The sequence below is a fragment of the Penicillium psychrosexuale genome, assembly GCF_028828465.1.
Source record: "Penicillium psychrosexuale strain IBT 29551 chromosome Unknown utg000005l, whole genome shotgun sequence".
Classification (NCBI taxonomy): Eukaryota; Fungi; Ascomycota; class Eurotiomycetes; order Eurotiales; family Aspergillaceae; genus Penicillium; species Penicillium psychrosexuale.
The window spans coordinates 2,351,834-2,375,466 of record NW_026643190.1 but is presented as its reverse complement, the minus strand read 5'-3'; the positions used below and the strand labels follow the sequence as shown (position 1 = coordinate 2,375,466).

The window sequence follows — 23,633 nt, the reverse complement described above, 5'->3', positions numbered from 1 at the left end:
ACACCATGCTCTTAAAACCCTCCCAGAAAAACAAAATTCTCGAGCGCTAACGAATAATATCAAATTCCGCATCGCTGTAATAAAAGCTGCTTTCAATCAATGCTCATATTCATAAAGCCATCGCTGGCTTCGGTCATCCCTTGCAGGCCGACGCGTTTCGCACCTCCAGCATGAGCAATCGGTCGATTGCCTACATCAGAACTGAGTCGTTCAGAGAACGGTGGCCCGAGGCCCGGCTTTGGCGGCGGACCCCAGATGTTTGGGCCCATGTCACTGATATTATGGGAGTGGGTCATCACCGGACTACTCTGAGCACTCACGCTGGGTGAAACAGCCCGGCGCTTGAAAAGATTAGGATCGAAGTCATCGTCACGACGCCGCTTGCGACATATCTCTCCAATACTTGGCATACCCGGAGCATGGGGCGTGGAAGAGCGGGAACGCTGCTTGAAAGATTCCGCGGTGACAGAGCCCATGGTCGTAGACGGAGTCGTATCCATAAACATATCCTCATCTGCCACAGACGAGGGACCTCCCTGACGAACCGGGGGTGGGGTTCGGTATCGTCCATCAAACGAGTTCCAAAACTCGAGGCCACCCGAGTTGCGACTGGCTTGCTTGCCAAAAGTATCCGTAGATCCTGTGTCCATTCCCACTTTGACCGTCGGATCTTCTGTCGCCGTCGAATCCAATGAGGTCGAGGGCCGCAATGATGGGAATTCGCCGAGTGCAGGGGTGGGCTCAGGTTCGGTGTCGCGGACTTGCCGGACCACTTCTGCCTCTCGTTTCATATCGCTATCAACTGGAGCACCCTCCTCCATCAGAGCGGCACGAATGCGCGCAAAGGTCTTGGTTTTGGGCTGTTACTGTAGTTAGCTTCTAGATCACTGAATCAAAGGCACCCACATACAAGTAAGCTGCCACGTCGGGTCACCGCACGACGGATTACCCCCAGTGGACCGCCACCTTCCGGGCGTGGAGTGGGAATTGGGCTTCCGCTTCGCGTCGTGCGACTCTCACTATCGTCGCTCATATCGGACAAACGTAGGTCGCGTGTGCCAAAGCTGAGACTCTCTCTGCGTGAATGCGCAGTCTGCCGTGGAGCAAAATAACCACTAGAGTGCTCGACACTCTTCATGATAGGCGGAGAGTGAGGGGTAGGACTAGGTTTTGTACTGTTTCCACTCGCACTGCTAGAGCTGTGGCGACTACGGCCTTTGCGAAAGCGCGCGCGTTGGAAACTCATCAAGCTGGCGGCAGCTTGTGAATACCCTCCCATCCAGTCGTTGCCAGGGCTCTGAATATTGCTGGCAAACGGACTCGGCGCACTTATGCGAGTCGCCTGCGGCGTATTGATCATAACATCGTCGCGATCAGCCATGAACTCATCCTCCTCCTCGCTACTACTTGTGTCCGACTCTATCATATTCACACTCGACATGGAGCTTGAGATTGTTGTACGGTCAGCCGGACCTGATGTCGAGAAAGGCGGAACGGATGTCGCTCCAAGCGATCCGCGTCGCTGGGGTATTGCCATGCCCCGCCCTCCAACGGTGGGAGATGAATCTGGGGACGACTCGGCTAGGGTGGAATGGTGGAGGTTCGTACATGCGCGTGAGAAGTCGAGGCCCCGAGATCGTCGAGGGAGAACAGATCCCGGAGACCCGTAGATATGTGATGGGTCAAGTTTAGGAGAGAGAGGGGCGCAGTTCGTAAGTGATGACACGGCGGGTTTAGAAGGCAAGTTTAGCGAGAGGTTCGAATAAGATGCATTTGATCTTCGAGGTGTTGCGGGGAGAACGGGTATCGCATTGTCGTCTTTGCTTGATGCCCGACTGAGATCACCAGTGGATGGTTGAGTGGAGGATGTAGGTCTGGAAGCATCGGATAATGAACGCGATTTGGGAGAACGCGACTTGGGAGAACGCGACGGTTCAAGTTGGTGTTCTAGATCAATTTCATGGGGCTGAGATAATTGTTGACTGAGCTTGCTTTCAAACCCGTGGGCTGATGTACTGCGCCCTGGCGCTGGAGGTCGCACCTGCGCCATATTCAAGTCACTTTGGTCTGATTTGGCGATAAAGAGCAAGGGTGCACGTTGAAGGGCATCATTTGTCGGCACCGAGGCAGGGAAATCCGGTCAACTCCACAAGTAATGCCCGGAGAGCACATGCGCTGTAGTTTATGACAAGATATCCACAGTATTCGGATCGACGCGAGGTCTACATTGCGTTGCAAGTCGCTGGCTCTGAGCGGTTAACGAGATCAGATGACGTGCGCTAACCCGATCCGGCCAAGTCGCTTCTGTTACGGAGTAGTGACCTACATTATACAATCGTATACTTCCTATGTGCTACACAACTGAACAGAGAAATATGAGATCGATAGTTCAATGCTTTCGAATGAACAGACATTCCACATGCTCATTCTTTCTCATGCCCTCACGCCAGACTCATGGCATTGCTGATTGGCACCACATGCCATTCCCAATCATTGCATTGATTTTGCAGAACGGTTCCCTTGATCAAATCTGAATCGCGTGTCTGCCATAGCTTGGTGATCACTGCCCGTGTTCTAGCAATGTTCGAGATCGTTGAATCGGCCATTGTTGCCAGGGAACGTAGCACAATCACTCGTCCCGACTTTGATTCCATTTCCGATTCCGGGAAGAGCTCATCGTCAGATGGATCAAGCTCCACGGCTGCCACGAAGACTGGCCATGTCACATTGACTAGGGATTTACGGCCAAGGAGGTCCGATATGAGTCGCAGAATCTGGCGCACATAAGTCTTCACCAAAGGTGTGGTGGGACCAGCCCCGTACAGAGAGCAATGTAAGTAAAGCATTGCAGCCAGCCGCTTAGCATCTGCAACCAGTCCAAGAATTTCGTCAGCCTTCCCCATCTCTTGGACTAAGTTCTCTAGTTGGCGTTCAAGGGAGGCTGCACGTAGTGAGAACGACGCCTTGTCCGCATCAGACGTATTTTGTCTCCTTGTTCGACTCATATCTGTGATTTTGGCGAGGATTGACACCAATTCAGGACTGCATCCCATCCAAAGATCGATGTTGTGTTCGTCCGGTTTCCAGTAGTCGGTACCAAACAAGACCTCTTTGGCACAGGCGGTTCGGCCCATGACATCCTGGAAGGCAAAGAATTGCTCTGCAAAGCTCGTCACAGGATCCGATGGGGCTGCTGACTGCAATAATGTCATTTGCTGTTTTCTTCGCAGTTGGATTAAATCGTTGGCGCCTTTGAGATGGATGATCCATTGTTGATCACACTTGTCGACTATCTCGTAAAGACATAGCATGATCATGATAACCAGTACTTCGGGATCCATGGAGCATGTCAAGCTTCCCTCTGACGAGAGACGTTGACGAAGGTCCCTCAAAGTCTCTAATTTATAACGCAGGCCGATTGCACTATAGCTTGGATTGAGCCTTGACCAGTGGCATGCGCCCAATGCTTGGATGGCCTTGAAAAGCGTAGGAGAAGCCGATAAACACAATGGCAGAATCACAGAGACAAACGGCGAAGATAATGTGGAGCTGGCGGTTGTGCGAGGGCACACTTGTTGAAGATAGTAATCAAACAGCTCTCCGTGCCCAGATTTGGATAGCTCTGGAAATAGCGCAAGAGACGGAGGGAGGCTGGTGTTGAAATTCATGCTAACCACGCTGAGATGTGAGAAGTTTTGTAACCAGGACCATATTTGGTGGTTTCTGGAAGATGGTGAGTTTGAGCATTGGGCAACTGAAATCAATGCATTCCACTCGTCGAAGTCAACGTTCACTTCGTCTGGGTGTTCAAAAGTTGACACACCGCTGTTTATGAAGCCCCAAGGGCTAATAGTTGGCACTGGGCACCACTCGTGCGTTTCCGAAAGCGAGCCGTATGTAGGTTGATTTGCGCCGGTTTTGTTCCAAACACCTGCACGCCCAAAAGCCACTCCCCGACTGATGAATTCCGATTCCCATTTCAAAACTAAATTCTTCGTACATGGCAATCCTTTCTCCTGGCAACGTGTGCAAAGGGGCTTTTTGGTGTCACATCGGACACGACTCGCCCGACACTCTTTGCAACCATCGCGAGATCGGGTCTTCACCGGACCTGTGCGGTCTGCAGCTTTTCTTCGTGGCATACGAGTTCCGTATATATAAACTTCACATGGTATGAACCAGCCTGGGCCAAAGATAGTATGTGAGGTGGATAGTTGGAGTTGGTAAAGAAAATTGGGGGTGGCGGATAAGCGTTGGCCGCCCCGCCGAATCTCCAACTGATTTTCGACTGTCACTCCTATATCCGTATACTATGATGATGATGTGTATAGGTTACATGGAAATAGTTTGAATATTATCCTTAAGCATGATTCTTTTTCCACTCTGCCGCACACTCGCCAAATGTCACAAATTCAACCTCCTGCTGTTTGAGCCACGAAATCATTCGGTCAATCATCCCAACCACATGAGCCATTCCACTAGTATCTGGGTGCAGCACCAAAGGAAAAACAAAGCCTTGCTCGGAATCTTCCTCGATTGATTTTTCGACAGCCTCACTGTAGAGGAACTCAAACCGCGACTTCCAATTTTGCTCAATGGTGATCGGACTAACGAACCCGTGCGAGTTTTCGGCCGCTGGAAGAAACTGCATTGGAGTCATGTCCTCCATATACCAATTGCACGGAATTTCAATCAAAGTCTGGGGAGTTCTGGCTGCAGGAGCGGGGAGGGGCTTCATCCAAGTAGAAGCAGACTTGGAAGGCGAGAAGTCAATGGCCTTGGGCTCTGACATTCGAGGGACAAAGTACAACGACGAATCATGATGCGTGAGGGATGAATCTGTCTGAATTCAGTTTCCTGATAGTCACATATAATATGAGCAAAGTCGTATACCGTATAAAAATCCAAACTCTTCTAGAACTTGAATGGTGTGTGTTCGCAACTGATATAATGGTGCTCTCCATCCTCGAGGTTGCTTTCCAGTCAAGTCGGTTGCCAGCTGCACACATTTGGCGATGACCTCTCTCTCCTGTGACTCAGTCATTTGACTGGAGCCCTCGTGCGCATATCCATGGCAACCGATTTCAGCGCCCGATTGAACAATTGCTTTGGTCTCTGCTGGGAATGATTCCATTGAATGACCGGGGACAAACCAAGTCACGGAGGAACTAATTCCATGTTTCTTAAAGAGACGCAATAAGCGTGGCACTCCGACTTGCGCTGCGAAAAAGCCACTGCTATAATCGGCCAGATTGGTTGTAGCCGAAGCACCAGTCCCTAGGAAGCCCGAGACGGCATCAAAATCCACGGAGAGTAGAATTTGGACTTTTGGTTTCCTGGAAGTCATTGGAAGTGAATTTGTAATTTTCCAAGTAGTGAAAAGGTCCAGGTCAAGGCTAAGGGGTTATCAAATGACAAACAGACGAAGTTCAAGCCCCGAACCCCAGAAGGAAAGACGACCCGACACGTGGATCCACCCCGCCATAGAGTGCAACCATTTATCACTCCAACCTTTGCCTTATCAATTCACTTTCGGAGAACAACATGCTGTTAACGCCGATTCAACAAGTCTACTCTTGTTATCCTCTTGACTTGACACAGCAACATCTAAACTCGGGTTTCCCGTAAAGAAGTTGACCGGTTTGAGACCAACCGTCATCTTTTCAGAGGGCATCACTGGCCAATCCTCGATTCTCGGATTGTGCGTGGATCCAAATGTGTGCCAAATAACAATGTCCTCATTTCGCACTGTTGACTTGGAGTCCGGGTCCTTTCTCCGCTGAGCAATGGCTGAGTCGATTCCTTCGCTGCCAAGGGACTGCATAGTATGTTTTCCGGCCGGGAAAAGTTCGTTATCGTTATAACGGGTGATCCAGATTGCATGGTTTCCATATTCAGATCGCTTTGCATGGAAAGACTCTGGATGGGCCAGTAGCAGTTGGCTATAGCATGGAACAATTTTGAATCCAATCGGCGTACCGGTGATAGGATTGACTTTCGCCTCATTGATGATCTTGAACGTGCGATTCTTGTTAAAATCAAGATCTAGCCCTCCCTCTTCTGTCACAATCCTTGAATGTGTTGTGTACCCGACCCCGAACGGATTTAGGACAGATGGGTCGTTAAAGGGCAAAGGGTTGGACTCTTCAACCTGCAACGAGTTTGCAACTCCATCAATCGCAGGATCGATACGAAGAGAGAACAAGTGTTGGTGATATGGCGCAAGGACACCCGGAGCAACAATAGTACCATATCCAACTTCGTCACCAATGTTAATGGGACTGGTAGACAAGATCCCAGTGGCCCGGACTTCATAATGAATCGAAGCATCTTGGCCAAAGTGGAAAGCAAAGATATACTCATAGTTGCTGACCGTGATGATGGTCTGCAGCACTAGGATACGTGATCTGACCACCGCGGCATTTCCCGTACGGAAGTTTGTGTGCTTCCATAAAATCCCATCGTCTTGCTCATGACAGCAGATGACATTGGGCAATTTCAAGGGTTCCCCCGAGGAAGTGTTGTGCCATCCGTCAAAATACTTGATCAGTCCCAGGCAATCACATCCAAGCGATAAGTTGTTTGCGTTGATCCCAGCCCCGTCGTTCCCAAGGTCAAATGCAGCTTTGCGTGGATACGGAGCACGAGGATCCCCGTATGGCACAAACATCTCTGCCAATGACAGTCGGTAGAAGAGACTCCGACCGTCATAGCGGATGTCATGCAACGTGAGACCCTCACGGTAGTTGAAGCCCACGCGCATAGTCCATTTCTCCCAGGTCAATAGGTTTCCGTGTGACTTGAAGGAAACCCCTTCTGGCTGGACAACCTGGTAGGGCTTGGTGGTTGTGCGCGGTGGTGGTCGCAGACTGGGATGGTATTCACTCATATCAGTGGGATGGATCTTGCAGGGGTCGTACAGCCGTGCTTCTTCACGAACACTCTCGCTCACAGACGAAGGTAAATGGTAGACCTTGGTCACCCTGAGCTGCTCAGAGACCTCCGCACACAAGTCAAGTGGATATGCGTAATAGTTGGCGTCGGGATTGTCCACTAGTCGCATATAAAACCAACACTATTCATCTATGTTAGCTGGGATTGAGATATTGCGAATCTTATCAGACATGTACTGACCATGCTAGTCCGTTCCGACATGTCGTTCATGCCATCAGTGGCATAAGCCCACGGTTCGACAACGACCGAAGCCCCTCGAGGTAACCTCAACTTTCCAATTTCATTTTGTACCCTCTCGTCTGCCATACAAGCATTCTCAACATCTTTCATATAAGCCGAGTCAATGAAGGAGTGTTTTCCCACAAGGATCTCTTGTTGAATGACAACACTCCGGTCCAGATCAACTAGAAGCTCGGTGAGTTCATTTGGCTCCGAGTCGCCACGAACGACCACTTGGATGTGAGCGATACGACCAGGTCGGGAGACTTGAGGCTGGTTAAGATGTTCTCTCTCTAAGAATACTATCATCTCCTGCTTTGGTGGCTCTTTCAAGGTGATGAAGCGAAAGTTGAAGCTTTTTTCATGAAGTAGCTCTTGGACAACTTTTGCGGCCTACAATATGGTTGATACGACATTCAACTTTTGTTTAATTAAAACGACTTGACTTACCTTGGTAATTTCCTGGGGCACAAGAGGATCAAAAGGGTGCGTATCAGACATAATGGAAGTATCTAAGAGGTGAACGAGGATAATGAAGACAGCGTGATAAACCTGGGCTTTTATAAGTTGAACTGCAAGATATATCAGCCAACCAGTCACAGACAAGACCAGATAACGCAATGCATGATAGTCGCTAAGATATAAGAATAACCGGAAAGATCGGCTGGTCAATCGCTAAGGTAAAGAATAGCCGGAATATCTTCACCTCCAAAGGTTAGAACGGAAATAGACCTCTATGTATCATAGGAAGGTAAGCACTAGAGCCCATAGTATATTATAATCACCCGAATCAAAATCAGTGAGATGTTTGGGGATTTTCCTGTTCGGCTTATCTCCTCTTTTCCCCGCCTCAACTCTTTTCTTCCTCTCGCCAACCTGTATATTCAAAACATGGCTTCAACTCGCACCATTCTGGTCTTCCAGCATGATGCCAGTCTCCATATTCTTGAAACAACCGTGACGGCCATTTTCCCTTTCAAGGACTTCGAAGAATCCGATTGTCTACTCTTCAAAGACGCCAGCGAGGAACACCATATCATTGTCACCGAGAAGACTATTTTCCACCCCCAAGGCGGCGGTCAGCCCTCCGACACGGGCGTATTAAAAGGCCCATCTGGCACTTTCACAGTCACGGCTGTTCGCACGGATGCCAAGGGACAGGTGCTTCACCTCGGTCTCTTCGAGGACTCGTCATCCGCTTTCAACAAAGGCGAGACCGTTGAGCAGGCAATTGATGTGGAAAAACGTCAACTATATTCCCGTTTGCATACTGCAGGCCACGTACTAGGTGCATCAGTCCGACATCTTTTGGAGAAAGAGATTGAGAACTTTGATGAACTGAAGGCCTCACATTTCCCCGACTCGGCAGCATGCGAGTTTCAAGGCTCAATTGAAGGGAAATGGAAGGACCCTATCCAGAACAAGCTGGATGAATATATCGCCGCCAAGATGCCTGTCCAAATCGAATGGTGGGATGAAGAGGATTTCCGGTCGCGTGGTCTGGAGCGATTGATTCCTGACCGCAGCTTGGTGCCTGCAGGTGAAAAGTCTCGTGTGGTCAACATCGTCGGTGCTGAAGTGTACCCTTGCGGAGGCACGCATGTCGATACGACAGATTTGTGTGGGCCTGTGACGGTCAAGAAGATTTCGAGAAAGCAAGGGAACTCACGAGTTAGCTATGTGGTGAAATGATGTTGTTTCACTGGTTCGGCTTTTGGGAATACCATATAGACAAGGAGTGAGCGACCCAATAGACCAAAATAATAGATGTTTTGACTAGACCTCATCTTGAATCGCTTCCACCTCGGCGATATGTTACAGAAAAGTTCTACATTACATGTGAGAGCAATGGGAGGCCTATGTTGTTACCTTTCAGATGTCTAAATAAGGGCCCAACAGCAAATGTCTCTGATGGTGCGAGTGAATACTCCAGGGTAGAAAAATCATATTATGCCTAAAAGTCAGCGCTAGATTCATCGAGATGGCTCTATCTCCTGGAGCTGATAGCCTTCCTCCGAGGGATCAGCGCGTGAAATAAAGGGCCGCGCAAGAGCCTCCTCATCATCTAATTTGGCGAAGCCATCGGGTCCAGCAATATCAGCTTTGTCATAAGGAACGTCACACATGACCGACCGCAGCGGTGGATAGTAGCGGCGGTATGAAAACCAGGCTATCAGCATGCCCAAGAGTCCTCCACACGTCACATCATATACATCATGCCGATAATCGGCCAGACGGGACAGGGCGACCATCAAAGCACACAACAAGGGGAAAAACCCAAGTAAACAGCGTCCAAGATCCGTTCGAGGACGGAAAACATGCATTTGACCACACAAGAAGCTATAAAGTGACGATTGTTAGATGGAGTGTCCCAGCGCTGCGCATCAGAATCACTTACAGATATAAATAGCCCAGCCCGCCAAAAGAGAAGCTGCTATGCCCACTAGGGAAGCTCCTCCATCCCTCTTGTAGAATGTGCTGGTTCGATTCTGTGCAGACAGTCCATGCGACCAGCGCATTGTTCGATGTACCTCGGGAGGGTTTGCAGCGCGATAACAAGTCCGGACGTGGTCTCCCTGCTGCATTTTTTATTATGTCCGTCAGGAACGAGGTCAACATCAAAGCCACGAATAGTCCGAGTACTGTCACTTGCGTCTTATGCACACCGACGCGAAACGTTGCGGACCAGGCGAGAATCACCAGAAAAGGAATCAGACCAGCGAAGATGACCGACCACACTTTTACTCCGGTTAGAAACAAGTGAAGCAGACTGCATCATTGGAAATTGACTTACAAACAGGAACTCGTTCGTGGACAGCGAACGGGTACTGAATGGCTTTGTTATCCAGCGAAAACATGCGATGGAACGGGTTCACGAATAATTGAATCTATTCATGTATTAAAAATGTGCAGATCCATGATTTAGATCGTTTGCGACTTACCAGTACCCATCCTGCCACTAGAAACCCCAATGCGATATAGTCGGCGGCATAGGTGCGTTGCGCAAAGCGAGCTGCAGCACCAGCGAGTCCAACACGTTGTAGAATCGGGGTCGACCCGTTCCCCGAACCATTGTGAGGCATCCTGCACAACTGCCGAGGACGCCAGAGAGATATTCAGATCTTGACTGGGCGCATGTCGAGATTGGAAAAGGTCAAGTTGACATTCGACCCACATTGCGGAAGCACAGACCACGTCACCGCTCCGTCTTCCAAACAACTCGGAGAAACTTCAACTCTGCTCACTTGGCTCACTTTCTTTCTCCTTTCTCACATCTTCTATCCTCGTACTAGTCGGTATGGCCGATGAGAGCCAACAACGAGCTGTGACCACGTCATTTGCGCCCCCGCCGCCCTTATGGAAACACTTCACGCGTGAGAATATCGACAAGCTGGAACAGATCAAAGCTGAAGCTTCCAAGGGCGAGGATGGACGGTTGAACAAGCACAAGCAGTGGTCCGCAGCTGAATTGCGCGCTCTGGAGCTCCCCTCAGAGCTCCGGTACCTAGTGCCGCCCGACATCCCCGAAGGACAATACAGCGTCTTTGGCGAGTTGCAAACCGTTCGTTCCCCTACATCTGAGCTCTGCGCCGGACAATACTGACTCTGAAATAGCTGTCTACAACATTGCCGTCATTACAAGAGCAAGGCATCGAACAACTCTACCCAGAACCCCCCGCAGCCGGTACCGACCAGAACTCGCAGCCCTCACCCCCTCTCAATCACGCATACTATCTTCTCAAGATCAGCAAGTCCCTGCTCCTTAATTTCCTAGAGTTCACCGGTATCCTATCGGTTTCGCCGGAACAATTCGAATCCAAGGTCGAAGACCTGCGCAACTTATTCATCAATGCACACCACCTTCTCAACCTCTACCGTCCACACCAAGCGCGCGAATCACTCATCATGATGATGGAAGAGCAGCTCAACCACAGCCGAGAGGAAATGAAACAAATGGACAAAGTCAAAGCGGAGGTTGAGAGTGTACTAGAGCAGCTGCAAGCGGAGGGCAGCCGCATGGCTACCACTGGGTCAGGAGACGATACCGACCAGGCCAAAGCGCTGAAAGAAAAGGCCGATGAGCACTCTCGGCTGATCTGGGATCTACTGGACAAAGAAAACTGAATCCAACAACGGGCTGGTTTCTCTGAATTTGAACAGTATTGCCTTCTCCGAGTCGAACGACTGAACCATTCCTGCGTTACGTGTTTAAATGTGACACTGTTTCAAAGGTCAGCCTCGTTGAAAAGCCTACCGCGGAGGAATCTCGAATCGAGTATTCATCAGCATCCAACAAATCGTCCCTCGGGTTCTCTATCCAGGCGTCTCATGGGCACGCAAGCTCACTGGGCTGTCAAATATGATGTGTCGATGGAAGGATCGCGCGCTTCGTATCATCCAAGGCAGATATTGAACCACACCAATATCTTGGGGACATTCCGATGTTCTAGCAACCTGCTATCAAGAGCGCCTCGTTTTAGGATACTGAACTATCTAAGACCGGCTCTCTCGAAATGCCATTAAACCACTCGAGAGGCCAGCAACATGCCGGTTTTCGTGAATGTCTGCCGGAACTTCTTGCTTACAACTACAGGCAGTATCATATATCGCATATCATTCTATTATACACTGGTCTGACCATTTCTACCGAATGCAATGCAAATGACTGTTCTTCCTTCTACATTATTATTTCGTCAATTCTAAGTACCGTAGCCAATAAACTCCTCACGCTAAAGTAGCCAATGAGTGAAATAACAATAACAAAATGCAAATCAATGAGAGGCGGCGCGTTGCTCCGCCCAGGCCTTATCAATGGCACACTCGGCCAGTCGCTTCAATTCCACAATGAAATCGGCGACCAATTTGAAATGCACAAGTTCAGTTGCAGGTAGTTTCCGTGAAAAAATACGCTCAATCATGACCGTGGCGACATTCAATCGGCCCAAGTCTTCACGCGAATGTGGGTCCAATGGGTTCTGAAGAATACTGCAGAAGATGGTGAGCAGCGCGGACATTGGGTAGAATATCAGAGTCCTAGGAGGATTAGCTTGGGTTTCAGATACATAGCATGACAAAAATCACGTACCAAAAAACCCCGTCGACTACCACATGTTCTGCCGCCTCCAGGTAACATAGACTTGATCGACTGGCTTCTACCGAAAGTGCCATACTTGAACTCACCCCATCCATCATACCGCTTTGTCCTTGCATCCACGCCTTACATCTTCCACTCGCTTGATGGATGATGGTCATGCATAGGTGATAGTTCAGACGTAGCATGACGGTGTGCATGCGCATGTTCGGATCCGAGGTCTCGGAAGAAAAGGACATGGTTGGACGCCATCTAGGAGGGACCGATAGCCGCCATTCTTCTAGCGCGTCATCGAGTTCTCGGATTGACTTGAGCAGCTCGGCGTCTGATTTTTGGAGACAGCTGACTGAATATAGCTCTCGATGCGCCCGGGCTTTGATGATGCTCAGGCGCAAGTCGAATGGAAATACTGGACCGTACCATGGGGCTTCTTCGTTTTCCACGTCCAAGAATGCTCGATCGAGATATCCCGGAGGTAGTGTCAGATCACAATTTTCGTCAGTGATGGTAGGCGGCTGACCCGTGCGCAGTGCAAGATCCTTATCAATCGTGTAGCAAATCCAGAAGATATTCCGTAGTTGTAAATGCTCTTGCTGGCTGCGCTCATCCGTCGAGATGGCCTGACCGTCAAGCCGATTGCCACCCAGCATGAAAATGAGTCGCGCAGCAAGCGCCGCATAATAGTTGGTGGTCCGCATATTTCCCGAAGATAATTCGAAGAGAGTCTATGTTCACCGGTCAGTTATCGAAATCATACACTCGAGTGGCTCACTTACCAATATGGTAACAGCCTGCGCTGCGTCCAGACTGGCAGACTCCTGTAATACTTGAGGCATGAAGAATTTTGCCTTGGTGGCAAGTAGATCATGATCGATTGCAGCCGTCGTAGTAGTCGTGTTAACAATGCGCTTGACGTCAGGGAGACGAGAAACAAAGGTAAGAAATGCAATGACACAAACTCTGGCGCTAGCTTGGCCATATCTGAAGGTAGACAGCGATTGACTGTAAGCTGTTCTGATGGTTTCTTCAAAAAGCTCCGGATCTATAACAGGAAAGATGCGCCGCATCACGTTGGAGCTCTTATATGCCTGGAAGTACACCTGCATTGTTCCCCAGTCGGGAAGTTCATAGGGATTTGAAGTGTTCATGTTCATGTTCATCAAAACAGAGTTCAAGGTCTGTCCGCGCTCCTTATCCCAAGGCGCTCGGGCTGGACTCAGTTTATCAATTGAAACGTGCTGTCCGGTGCGAGCCTCGATCCATTCCTGTCCTTCGGGAAAGAGGAACGGCGTGCCAGTGAGTAAACTGATGACACCCAACTCTTTGCCCGCAAAGTGAACTCGCACTGACGATGAGTCTGGAGGCTGAGTGTTACTTGGGGAGCTGCTGGCCGTCGTATTGACTTCGAAAGATCGAGGCGAATCTCCAGGCACTTTTGCCAATTAGTTTCGGGGTGCTTCTGAGGTCTGCATATTGAAGAGGCACTAACCAGATATTTGATCACCCAGTAAATTCTCTACAAGAAGCTGCTCGATGCGACTAATTCGCTCCGATAGTCGTGAAACTTTGGGGCGTCTTATCTCCAACGTCAGACACATAGAAGAACAAGCTCGAGGTACAGACTCACCCCCCCTCGTCATCCTTTTTCCTTTTCCTCTGCACTACTCTATCGAATGTGCAAGGAATATTATGGTGGCTGCACCAATTACACTGCGGAATTGCAGCATCACATTTGATCTAGGACCAGTTTAGACGGGATCGAGAGTTGACGATGAACGATCTACCTTTCTTTTGTAACAGGAATCACAGGCACGAGCAGTCCGTGTCCGTGGCTGATCCGAGGCATTAGATCCATGATCCATTGTATAGTTGAGATGTCTTCAGCAAAATTAAGCTCAAAGGATGTGTCGGTGGAAATGGCTGGGTCCGAAAGCCGCTGACAAATAGCCGCTGACTCAGCCACGTCATGCCGAGGTCCATGAGATGAAGTGATAGAGCCATTGATGTCAATTAGTTTGGATAGTATTTATATGTAAAATTCCGGCTTGGATCGCTACCCCTGCTAGGGAGGGGGGGGGAGGTTGATATTCGAAGACGAATATTCAGTTTTGAAAGGAACCCGATCGGGTGAAAAGGATATTAAACCAGCTGCCGAGAAGCTGTTTTTAATTGTCTCTGATTTAAAAGCTTCAATTCGTACGGCAAGGTATGCTTCGAGAAAGTCAAGTTTATCAATATGGTTGATCCCATGCCGCGTTTTCGTTTCAACCAACCGACCGTACGTCCGTTTTGAGACCGCAAAACAGCCGATATCGAGTGGTTGGCTGCTATAATTTGAAGTTATATAATATCGCATTTACTATGTGTTTTGGGCGGCTCGCTTGGAAATTACGTTATCCAAGGATAAAAAAAAGATGTAGAACGACAGCTGTGTGATTCACACGCCTCCGAAGAGAATTGATTTCGAGCTAGTAAGGTTAGCAACTGCCGCTTGATTTGGTCGTTGGATTTAACGTACTCAATCGCCTTAGACCACTCGGCCAAACTGCCCTGGGACGCTGAACTTCCCCACTATTGGATTCTAGTAGGCATTACTCTTAACCTCAAAAAGCGATCGTCCGTAGCACATCAGTATCCTGGGATCATCCATGTGACAAAGGAAGCTGTTTCTGACCCCAAAAGCGGCCAGAAACAGCTCATAAACTACATATTAAACAGAGTCGAACAGAACAAGAATATATTGCTGCACTCGGGGGTATTGCATGGGTACCCATTAGAAACGCAGTCGTCATCCCCCCGGACCCTGATCCGCACAGATTCCCCGTATATTTTCCTTGTCTTGACCTCTCCACATGCGATCAGACCATCGCCACCGGAATTCCCAAACAATAAAACACATCCAAGCTCGAGGGAGATGAATGGCAGCTCACATCACAGTGCATATGCAGAAATCGCACTCTTCATCGCCGCAGTCACAGCCAAAGCATGGCTTAGAGACCGATTTGATGGGCTTTGTAATGGAGCTACCGGAGCTGCTGGAAGGAAGGATGCAGTCGAATGGGATTGAAATAGAGGTGACGGCCATGGTGGAGGATAAAGGCTTGGATCTATTGGAGATTGTCAGTCAAGTCCGAGCGAGAAAAAAAAAAAGCCGGTAGGTTAGAAAGCACAGAACATCGTACCTTCAAGCAAAAACAAACACGGTTATAGGGCTTTAAGCAGTGGGTTGGGAGAAAGGGGAAAGATGAAAAAGTTAGGCGACAGGCAGTCGGCTATTAAATGTTCCCACTTAGACCTCGTTAACTCCCAAGAACAAGAGACACGAGCCTAAGAATTGTTAGGCCATAACATCTTGTATTATCTGAATCAAAATGGACCCGCCACACACGTCACGGGAATATAGGGATATTATGCCAACACAGGATTGAGTCCTATAAGCGCACGAGCTGGAATAAATCAACAAAGTAGTAAATAAAAAAAGATACTTTGCCCTCTAATTAGTATGGCTTCACTCTGTAAATAACACCGTCTTCATCCCATTCAGATAACCGAAGCAGTGGTTCGCTATTAGTCTAGTAGCAAGAAGCATCATTTTACATGGGAATCTCTCAGTCAAAGGTGTGGGCGACGTAGCTTGATATTCTCTCCACTTGCACCTCTTCGTGAACACGGATACCGTCATTACTGCTTCCATACTGACCCACCAGAATCTCTTCATCGCTCCGGCTATAACGAGTAATGTACGACTCGGTGTGCCCCTCCTGTGCAGCATGAAAAGACGTAGTGTCCTTGGCCAGGTTCCGCATACGGTAGCGGGTGGAATGGTTGGAGTCGTCATGTTTGACACACTTGCCCTCTGAGCTCTCCGAATGCGATCCATGAACGATGGTGCGATATAACGGGCGGACGGTGGGGATGCCAACGCAGATAAGGGTGACAGCCAGTTCAACGGCGGACCAAATTATGAGGTTAACAGTGTCCTCTAAAAAAGGAATTAGTGGCATTGGATTGAGACGCGAGGAGGTGGCTTACCGGTGTAGTTGGAGCTGGCCAGCCCGCCCAGGTCAATAGTTCGGATAATTCCGCAAATGCAGGCTCTATAAATGAGGATAAGTATGTATTCATGAAGAATGGGATGCGATACACACATGAAGCCCAGACTCAAGCTGATTACGATAGACATCTTTTCCTTGACTTTCATGTTAAGATTCCAAATGAAGATCCACAAGAAGAGCAAAATAAAAGTCCACGGCAGCACACCAGCCTAGATTTTATCAATATCAGTATAGAACGTCTCATATAAACAGTCGAAGAGATATCGAACATACATCCAAGCATAACGGAGAAAGGGGTGACTGGGACAACAGTATACCCTGGGACGCGACGATCCCATATAGATCGAGACGGAAGACGCTGGAACCAGAAGATGAGGGCGGTCATCACCGACACAATCGACAAGCTGATCATTGAGGTCCATATGGAAATGCGATGCCATCGCTTGATAACAATACGAAGCAGGAAAGTTCCCAGCGAGATTTTCGCAATCGCCATTCCTAATATGGCAAATGTTTGTCCAATCATTTCGTTATACACGGCCTTCACAGCTGAGTCCATCTCCAAGGCATTTATCGATTGTCCGAATCCATGCACACCAGCAATCGTGAGAAATACAGTGTAGATGAGGAGGAATACCTATAATTAGGTCAGCGTTCTATCATAGGTCTAATCTTGGGTGCTTTGCGAATGGGAAAATATACTTACCCAGGCCAAATTGAAGACATGGTCATCCACCCCGAGTGCTTTCACAATATAGACTCGGGTGTAGAGCCTGAGCGGGACCAGAATAAAAGAGAGTAAAGTCATTGCCCACAGCACGGAAATGGCACGAACGCCTTTTCCAGCCAACATCTTCCAGATTCAGAAAGCCGGTTAAATCAGACCAAATGCTGCAGAACAATGGCGCCCGGAGCTTGCTAGATTGAGAGATAGAGAAACTAAACGGCATTATTGAGCAAATAGATCCTTGTCGCTCAATCCGTTCATTTCTGCACTTGCAGGGTTGTAATTCATATACCAGCCCGTTATGTGATAGCCTATATTATATATTAAAGCTAAGGAAACTACAACATAGTTAAGCATCATCGGGACGTTCAGGCTTGAAAACGGCCCGCAGTGTAGTAGCGCTCCTTCGAGGAGTTTGAAAAGCCAATTAGGTACTACCAATTGGATATTGCATACGAGGTACTCCATATTTCGTACTTTCGTCCTTTTCGTGCTTTTCGCTATTTTGATGGGTCTATGTGTCTTTACGCCAGCCTATTCGCCAATTGTCGGAGGATGGCCCGTTCGAGCAAGTCAATTGGAGTTGATTTTTATCCTATTGGCATTAACCAGACTACTTTGGAGCACAGCTGAGTCTAGGCCCAGCAATATGGAGTATGGAGGATCTTGCTATCTTCGCTTGACAACTAGCCACGTTTTGATTCGCATGCCCTTATACGGAGCCACATGGGATCGACATTGTGAGAGGGTATATGCGCATACGCGGGCTGTCTATATATTATTGTATATCACGGACTTTTGAGGGTTGAAGAGTGTATCCAGCTGTCAACTCTCCGTCACATATCATTCCACGATATTAAAAGATCGCCTTTTTGCGATGCTTGGTTACGGGAATAGAGATGCTGCCACTATGCTTGGCTATGCATTTCTCATAGCCCTTCCAATCTGGTATTTAACGACATATCTCCTCTCCCCGCTACGCCGTTATCCTGGTCCCTTTCTCGCAGGTGAGTCGCAGTATCCTTCTTAAGACCCATTTAGCGTTCCGTATTGACCGTATTGACCTCTTATACCTCATAGGCTGGACAAACCTATGGCGCATGTTACATGTTCGCCAAGGAAATAACCATGTTGTCATCCACGAGCTGCACAAAAAGTACGGCCCCGTGGTGCGCATTGGCCCTAACGTGCTCGACCTGGATATCCCTGAGTTGATCAAGACAATTTACAATATCAAATCGGAGTACTTAAAAGTGTGTATCTTACCGCAGGCGGCTACTTGTCACTAGTATTGATCATAGTCTGTGACAGACCGAGTTTTATCATGGCAGTAGCGCGAAGAACAACGGCAAGATCATCTACAATCTCTTCAGCGAGTGCGATCCCAAGTTGCATGCACAGCAGAAGCGGCCCGTCTCGAAACATTATTCCATGACCGGGGTTCTTCCACTGGAGCCCCATATTGATGATATGATTTCCTACTTGTGTCAACGTCTGGAGGAGAAATTCATCGATGTATCCAACCCAACCGAAACGTGCGATTTGGGCGAATGGATTGCGTATTGTAAGTTCAAGCCCATCGCATCAATCTTTTCCAAGACTTATAAATCATCTAGATACCTGGGATGTGGTTGGCAATGCCACTTTCAGCCAACCCATTGGATACCTGGAAAAAGGGTATGACTTTGACAAGACCCTGAGTATCGCGAATGTCGCCATGGACTACTTTTCCCTGGTGGGACAAATGCCAGTTCTGGATCATTTGTTAGATAAAAACCCCATCTACCGAATTGGCCCGCCGTCCTTCGGAACCGTCGCCAACATATCAATCCAGCACCTCACGGACCGGCTTCAGAACAAGGACACCGACTACCATGACCCCAGCAAGCCCGATTTCCTGGACAAATTCATCGAGGCCAAGGAGAAATTCCCAGAGGTGGTGGATGACTCACAAATCATCTCGTATCTGATGAACAACATGGTTGCAGGAGCCGACACAACAGGCGTCACCATTAACGCAGCATTGTACTTCTCCTTGAAACATCCTCACGTCTGGGAGCGTCTAAGAACCGAGATTCCCGCCCACGACCATACCTCTGAGAACAAGGTGGTATCCTTCAAATCCGCCAAGCAGTTCCCATACCTAGATGCCGTGGTACGGGAAGCAATGAGATGTCATCCCGCTGTCGCCATGCTCCTGGAGCGATACGTACCAGAGGGTGGACTTGCCCTTCCCGATGGAAGCCTCGTTCCTGCGGGGTCGATCGTTGGCATGAACCCCTACATTGTGGGGCGCAATCCGTCTGTCTGGGGTGAAGATGCCGAAGAGTTCCGTCCGGAGAGATGGCTCCGCGATGAGACGGAGATTGAAGATGCATTCCAGAAACGTTTGCAATCAATGAACAAGCTTGACCTCACTTTTGGCGGCGGAAGCCGTATTTGTCTAGGGAAGCACCTTGGTCTGCTGGAGGTGTTTAAGGTGATTGCGACTCTCGTGTCACGGTACGATATCAAGCTGGCTCATCCGGAGAAGGATTGGACGACGCATAATAGCTTTTTTGTGCGACAGGAGGGTGTCGAGGTGAAGCTTGCTCGCCGGAGTTGAAACACTGTGATCTACAAGACAAGGCTACATAGGAGATACAGGGTACATATGCATGTAGCCAAGACACTTTTACAGAAAAAATTCAAAGTTAAAGATTCAAAGCATGTACTCATTCACACTATATACAGCAGCAACTTTTGAGGGGTTTCATCAATCATCGCCGCAGTGACTGGGGTATCGTCTGGTCATTCGGGCTTTCAAGCCATCCGTCTATCCATTAAAATAAATCCTTTTTTGTTCATCAATCCGTAACAGAGCAGTCGGTTTACAACTGCTCCACCCAGGGAGCAACACCGGGCTGCATCTGGTTCAGCCACTTGACAAGCTCGATAAGCTCGGCCCGACGCTCATCCTCCAGTTGATCCTCGTCGCTGAGAACCGACTGGAAGATAGGAAGGAGGCTGGGGGTGAGTTCACGGATGGTGACATCCTCCCACTTGTACATCTGGCAGATCATGCGGTACAGGGGCTCGTTCTCCTCGTAATCGTTCTTCAGGGGAAGAATGTTGACAAGGGCAGGAAGAACATCCTTGGTGGGGACACTGTCGCGGTAACGCAAGATCATGCGGCTGACACAGCCGGTGGCATTATCCTGGAGACGCGAGACGTCCATCTGAAGGCAAGCCTCAAGACGGGCAAGGATGGTGGGGATCTCCTTGATGATCTCAGCCTCAGCATTGGAGTGCTGAATCAAGCGGCCAATGGCGTAAGCAGCATTGGACTTGGTCTGGGAGTCCTCGTCGGCGAGGCGGTGAAGGAGCAGCTTCAGGAAGACAGGGGTGAAGGGGGTCACGGCAGCACCCATGCCGTTGATGCACTCAGCGAGGACACCAACAGCAGTGGCGCGCTCAAGAGCCTCAGTGCTACCAGCGTAGCGGAGGATGGTCTTCTCGAACACCTTCCAGAGCTCGGCAAAGCTCGGGCCCATGGCAGCGGCCATGCCAGAGACAACGTCCAAGGCAGTGTCGACAACAATCCAGTCGAACTCGGAAGATTCCTCACCAGCCTCGAGAGTCTCCTCCTCGGGGCCGAACTCGACCTGGCAGATATGCTGCTTGGTGATGATATCAGTGACCATCTGGATCACGTTGTGAAGCATAGTCTCGTTGGCAATGAGGGCAGGACCACAGAAGCGCAAGTTCTCGGCCATGTTGCGGTTGATATCGGCGACAGTGGAACTATTAATTATCGGTCAGCAATCAAGTCATTGAATCGACAGTTGATAAGTAATGAGGCAATGGTAGGAGTAGATCTCAGACTGTAGACTTCGCCGTTTACATCAAGTACGCCTTTGGCGCATCAAAGTGAGCTGGGTTAAGCGGAAAAAATCATCATAGAAATGGTTGGGCAAGGGAAGAAAAAAACAAAAACAAAAGACGGGTGAAACATACCGGTCATCTTCTTCGGTCCACATCTTGACAGTGGCTGTCATGAGAATCTCACCGAACTTCTGGACCTCCTTGGCAGGCTGAACCTGAAGGGGGAGACCAGGCTGCCACTTGGGCATCTGGCCATTCTCTTCGGCGATAGCAAAGAGCATAGCGTATGAGCGATGCAGAGTGCTGATGGTGCTCTTGCGAACACCCTCGTAAGGGTGCTCACACAAGGGCATCACATGCTCAATGGTCTTCTCAAAGTAAGGCAGGAAGGCGCTGCGGGTGTGGGTGACGAGGTCACCGATGACCTCAACAGCAATCTCCTTCTCGAGGGAAAGAGGTGTGGTGGCGGTAATGTCGTCCCACTCGTCCTCGTCTTCGAGATCAATATCCTCGATATCACCATCATCCTCATCGTCGGCACTTGCGACCTTGACCTTGCGGCCATTGAAGGTAACCTCCTGTCCAACAAGGTCCTTGGCAGCACTGCCGAGATCAACATCAAGGTCGCTCTCGTCCTGCTCGATGCAATCGTACAGACCCTTCACGACACCGTCAAGGAAGGGGGCGAAGTGCTCGCCGTAGACCTTGGCCATGGCACCCCAGAAGATGTATGTACTCTCCTTGAGACGGGAGTGACCGAGATGCAAGGCTTCCTCAGTGGCACGCATGAGTGGCTCAACGTACGGCTGGTAACGTTCAGGACCAGCGGCGGCGGCCATCTCACCCATGGAGTCAGTGACACTGGCACGGAGGTCGAGTTCATCCTCACTGTCCTTGACAGCAGCAAACTCCTGGAGGAGATGCATCGACTCGTCGAAGAATGAGAGGAAGGAGTCACCGGCAGAGGAGGCGAGGGAGCCAAGAGCACCGGCAGCAAGGGCCTTGATCTTGAAATCGGGGTGCTTGAAGAGATTGTGCAGGATAGGGACAAGCTCGGCCTGGTAAGGAGAAACATCCTTCTCATCCAGACCATCAACAACAGCATCAATAGCACTGATACCGGCCTTGATAATATCGAGTGTAGGGCCTTCCTCCTCGCCTTTGTACTCTTGCATGGCGCTGGCCAAGTTCTGGAAGAGCAACGGCATGAGGCGAGCGTGCTCGGAACTGAGGTCTTCAACGAGATCCTCTGCAAGACGAGCGACAGTGTGCAATGAAGCCTGGCGCACCTTAGGGTCCTGATCAGCAAGGAGCTGGAGGACCATAGGGAAGATCTCCTTCATCTGGGTGCTGATGAAGTCGGGGGCACCCTCAACACACATGCCGAGGGCCATGATACCAGCGCGGCGGTAGTCAGGATCGGGGCTGTTGAAGTACTGACCCAGCGCGTTGAGCAAGGGGACAACGACCTGGCTAGGAGGCAGGCTCTGGGAGAGCATGTCAAGCAGGCCGAGAGCAGAACGGGCAGGGGTAATATCATCATCACCAGGAGAGGCATCGCCAAGCTCGGTAACAATTTGGAGAGCAGTACGGGTGAGCTCCTCGCCAATACGCATACCCTGAACCTTGAGCTTGCGGTACTGGATGGTCTGCATCAGGAAGCTGATGGCCTGGGTGCGGACATCCTCGTCAACCTCAGTGTTGGCAGCGATCTGGTTCATCAAGATGACCAGGTCCTTGAGGTGGACGGTCAGCAAAGCAGGGTCACATCCAAGCAGATTCTGGAAGACTTCGAAAGATTGCATGATGTGATCCTCCTCTTGCTTCTCAATGGAGTCCTTGAGAATAGCGACCATGGCAGGGACCAACTCTTGGAAAGCCTTGACGGGAGCCTCATCCTCCTCCGAGTCCAGATGCATAGCAAGCTTGCTCAAAGACATGAGAGTGTTGATCCGAACTTCGGCGCTTTCGGGGTCGCGGATGGTCTTGTTGAAGAGGTTGAAGAGGTCCTGGAACTTCTCCTCGAAGCCCTCACCGAGAGTATCCAAGATGGTGAAGAGAATGTAAATAGCCACAGCGCGCTCAGCAGCGTTGCCATTGTTACCAGCCTGCAGGAGCAGGTTGGGCAGGTCAGCCCACTCGCCGTCGTTCAAATCGATCTTCGCAATAGCGGAGATGATCTGAGCGATGGAGTGCTGGACGAGAGATGAACTCTCGCCCATGGTAGAGCGAAGCAACTGCTCGCGAATCTGGGGTTTCTGGACCGCGGGGACCTTCAGCCAGTGCTTGGAAACGAGCGAACGGGACTCCACAGAAGAGAGCTGGCGCAGATTCTGGTCATCATGACTAGTGCAGATCTGGATAAGGAAGACAAGGGATTCGGGCTTGTTGTAGAACTCCTTTTGCAAGACTCCGGTTGCCTCCTTAAGGTTTCCCTGGGAGGCTACATGAAGGGGTCAGCGAGACGAACATGGGCTTCGACGTTGCAAGACGAACTCACGATCCAGGATAATCTGCAATTGCTGGAGGAATCGCTGTTGATCCATGATGGAAGGGAAATGTAGAAGATTTTCAAATGGTTCTTTTTTCTTTCTTGGACGATTCCAGTTGCCCCAGGTCTCTTATGAGAGACTCAGGCCGCAGGAACAAAGATTGAGCAGTCTGTCTCAGACAAACAACTCAAAGGGGGTATCACAAAGCAATATTGACAGGAAGCAAAAAA

The 23,633-nt window shown here is 49.6% G+C and overlaps 10 protein-coding genes across 10 annotated transcripts; 3 read left to right on the top strand and 7 right to left on the bottom strand.

The window, feature by feature from the left end:
* Nucleotides 1-92: 92 nt before the first annotated feature.
* N7518_009826 (uncharacterized protein) lies at nucleotides 93-2,050 on the bottom strand (the record flags this gene model as incomplete). Its single annotated transcript, XM_057190752.1, has 2 exons — nucleotides 93-860; nucleotides 911-2,050. The coding sequence occupies 2 exons, from the start codon at nucleotides 2,048-2,050 to the stop codon at nucleotides 93-95; spliced, it is 1,908 nt and encodes a 635-aa protein (XP_057038408.1).
* Nucleotides 2,051-2,441: 391 nt separating this feature from the next.
* Nucleotides 2,442-3,668, bottom strand: N7518_009825 (fungal specific transcription factor domain-containing protein; the record flags this gene model as incomplete). Its single annotated transcript, XM_057190751.1, has 1 exon — nucleotides 2,442-3,668. One exon carries the CDS (start codon nucleotides 3,666-3,668, stop codon nucleotides 2,442-2,444), a length of 1,227 nt encoding a protein of 408 aa, XP_057038407.1.
* A 692-nt stretch (nucleotides 3,669-4,360) lies between these two features.
* Nucleotides 4,361-7,674, bottom strand: N7518_009824 (amine oxidase; the record flags this gene model as incomplete). Its single annotated transcript, XM_057190750.1, has 5 exons — nucleotides 4,361-4,839; nucleotides 4,894-5,336; nucleotides 5,556-7,075; nucleotides 7,135-7,566; nucleotides 7,624-7,674. 5 exons carry the CDS (start codon nucleotides 7,672-7,674, stop codon nucleotides 4,361-4,363), a joined length of 2,925 nt encoding a protein of 974 aa, XP_057038406.1.
* Nucleotides 7,675-8,064: 390 nt separating this feature from the next.
* N7518_009823 (putative alanine--tRNA ligase) lies at nucleotides 8,065-8,865 on the top strand (the record flags this gene model as incomplete). The annotated part of the gene is made up of 1 exon (XM_057190749.1): nucleotides 8,065-8,865. The coding sequence occupies one exon, from the start codon at nucleotides 8,065-8,067 to the stop codon at nucleotides 8,863-8,865; it is 801 nt and encodes a 266-aa protein (XP_057038405.1).
* Nucleotides 8,866-9,146: 281 nt separating this feature from the next.
* N7518_009822 (phosphatase PAP2 family protein) lies at nucleotides 9,147-10,256 on the bottom strand (the record flags this gene model as incomplete). Its single annotated transcript, XM_057190748.1, has 4 exons — nucleotides 9,147-9,513; nucleotides 9,572-9,911; nucleotides 9,968-10,061; nucleotides 10,116-10,256. 4 exons carry the CDS (start codon nucleotides 10,254-10,256, stop codon nucleotides 9,147-9,149), a joined length of 942 nt encoding a protein of 313 aa, XP_057038404.1.
* Nucleotides 10,257-10,471: 215 nt separating this feature from the next.
* med7 (mediator complex subunit MED7) lies at nucleotides 10,472-11,298 on the top strand (the record flags this gene model as incomplete). The annotated part of the gene is made up of 2 exons (XM_057190747.1): nucleotides 10,472-10,735; nucleotides 10,789-11,298. The coding sequence occupies 2 exons, from the start codon at nucleotides 10,472-10,474 to the stop codon at nucleotides 11,296-11,298; spliced, it is 774 nt and encodes a 257-aa protein (XP_057038403.1).
* Nucleotides 11,299-11,945: 647 nt separating this feature from the next.
* N7518_009820 (putative C6 transcription factor) lies at nucleotides 11,946-15,350 on the bottom strand (the record flags this gene model as incomplete). The annotated part of the gene is made up of 5 exons (XM_057190746.1): nucleotides 11,946-12,207; nucleotides 12,260-12,990; nucleotides 13,042-13,697; nucleotides 13,755-13,840; nucleotides 15,223-15,350. The coding sequence occupies 5 exons, from the start codon at nucleotides 15,348-15,350 to the stop codon at nucleotides 11,946-11,948; spliced, it is 1,863 nt and encodes a 620-aa protein (XP_057038402.1).
* A 909-nt stretch (nucleotides 15,351-16,259) lies between these two features.
* N7518_009819 (uncharacterized protein) lies at nucleotides 16,260-17,173 on the bottom strand (the record flags this gene model as incomplete). The annotated part of the gene is made up of 4 exons (XM_057190745.1): nucleotides 16,260-16,362; nucleotides 16,414-16,529; nucleotides 16,571-16,957; nucleotides 17,027-17,173. The coding sequence occupies 4 exons, from the start codon at nucleotides 17,171-17,173 to the stop codon at nucleotides 16,260-16,262; spliced, it is 753 nt and encodes a 250-aa protein (XP_057038401.1).
* A 751-nt stretch (nucleotides 17,174-17,924) lies between these two features.
* Nucleotides 17,925-19,652, top strand: N7518_009818 (cytochrome P450; the record flags this gene model as incomplete). The annotated part of the gene is made up of 4 exons (XM_057190744.1): nucleotides 17,925-18,054; nucleotides 18,128-18,300; nucleotides 18,359-18,611; nucleotides 18,664-19,652. 4 exons carry the CDS (start codon nucleotides 17,925-17,927, stop codon nucleotides 19,650-19,652), a joined length of 1,545 nt encoding a protein of 514 aa, XP_057038400.1.
* A 265-nt stretch (nucleotides 19,653-19,917) lies between these two features.
* On the bottom strand, nucleotides 19,918-23,457 carry N7518_009817 (putative importin beta-4 subunit; the record flags this gene model as incomplete). The annotated part of the gene is made up of 3 exons (XM_057190743.1): nucleotides 19,918-20,830; nucleotides 21,044-23,354; nucleotides 23,412-23,457. The coding sequence occupies 3 exons, from the start codon at nucleotides 23,455-23,457 to the stop codon at nucleotides 19,918-19,920; spliced, it is 3,270 nt and encodes a 1,089-aa protein (XP_057038399.1).
* Between the last annotated feature and the right edge of the window lie 176 nt (nucleotides 23,458-23,633).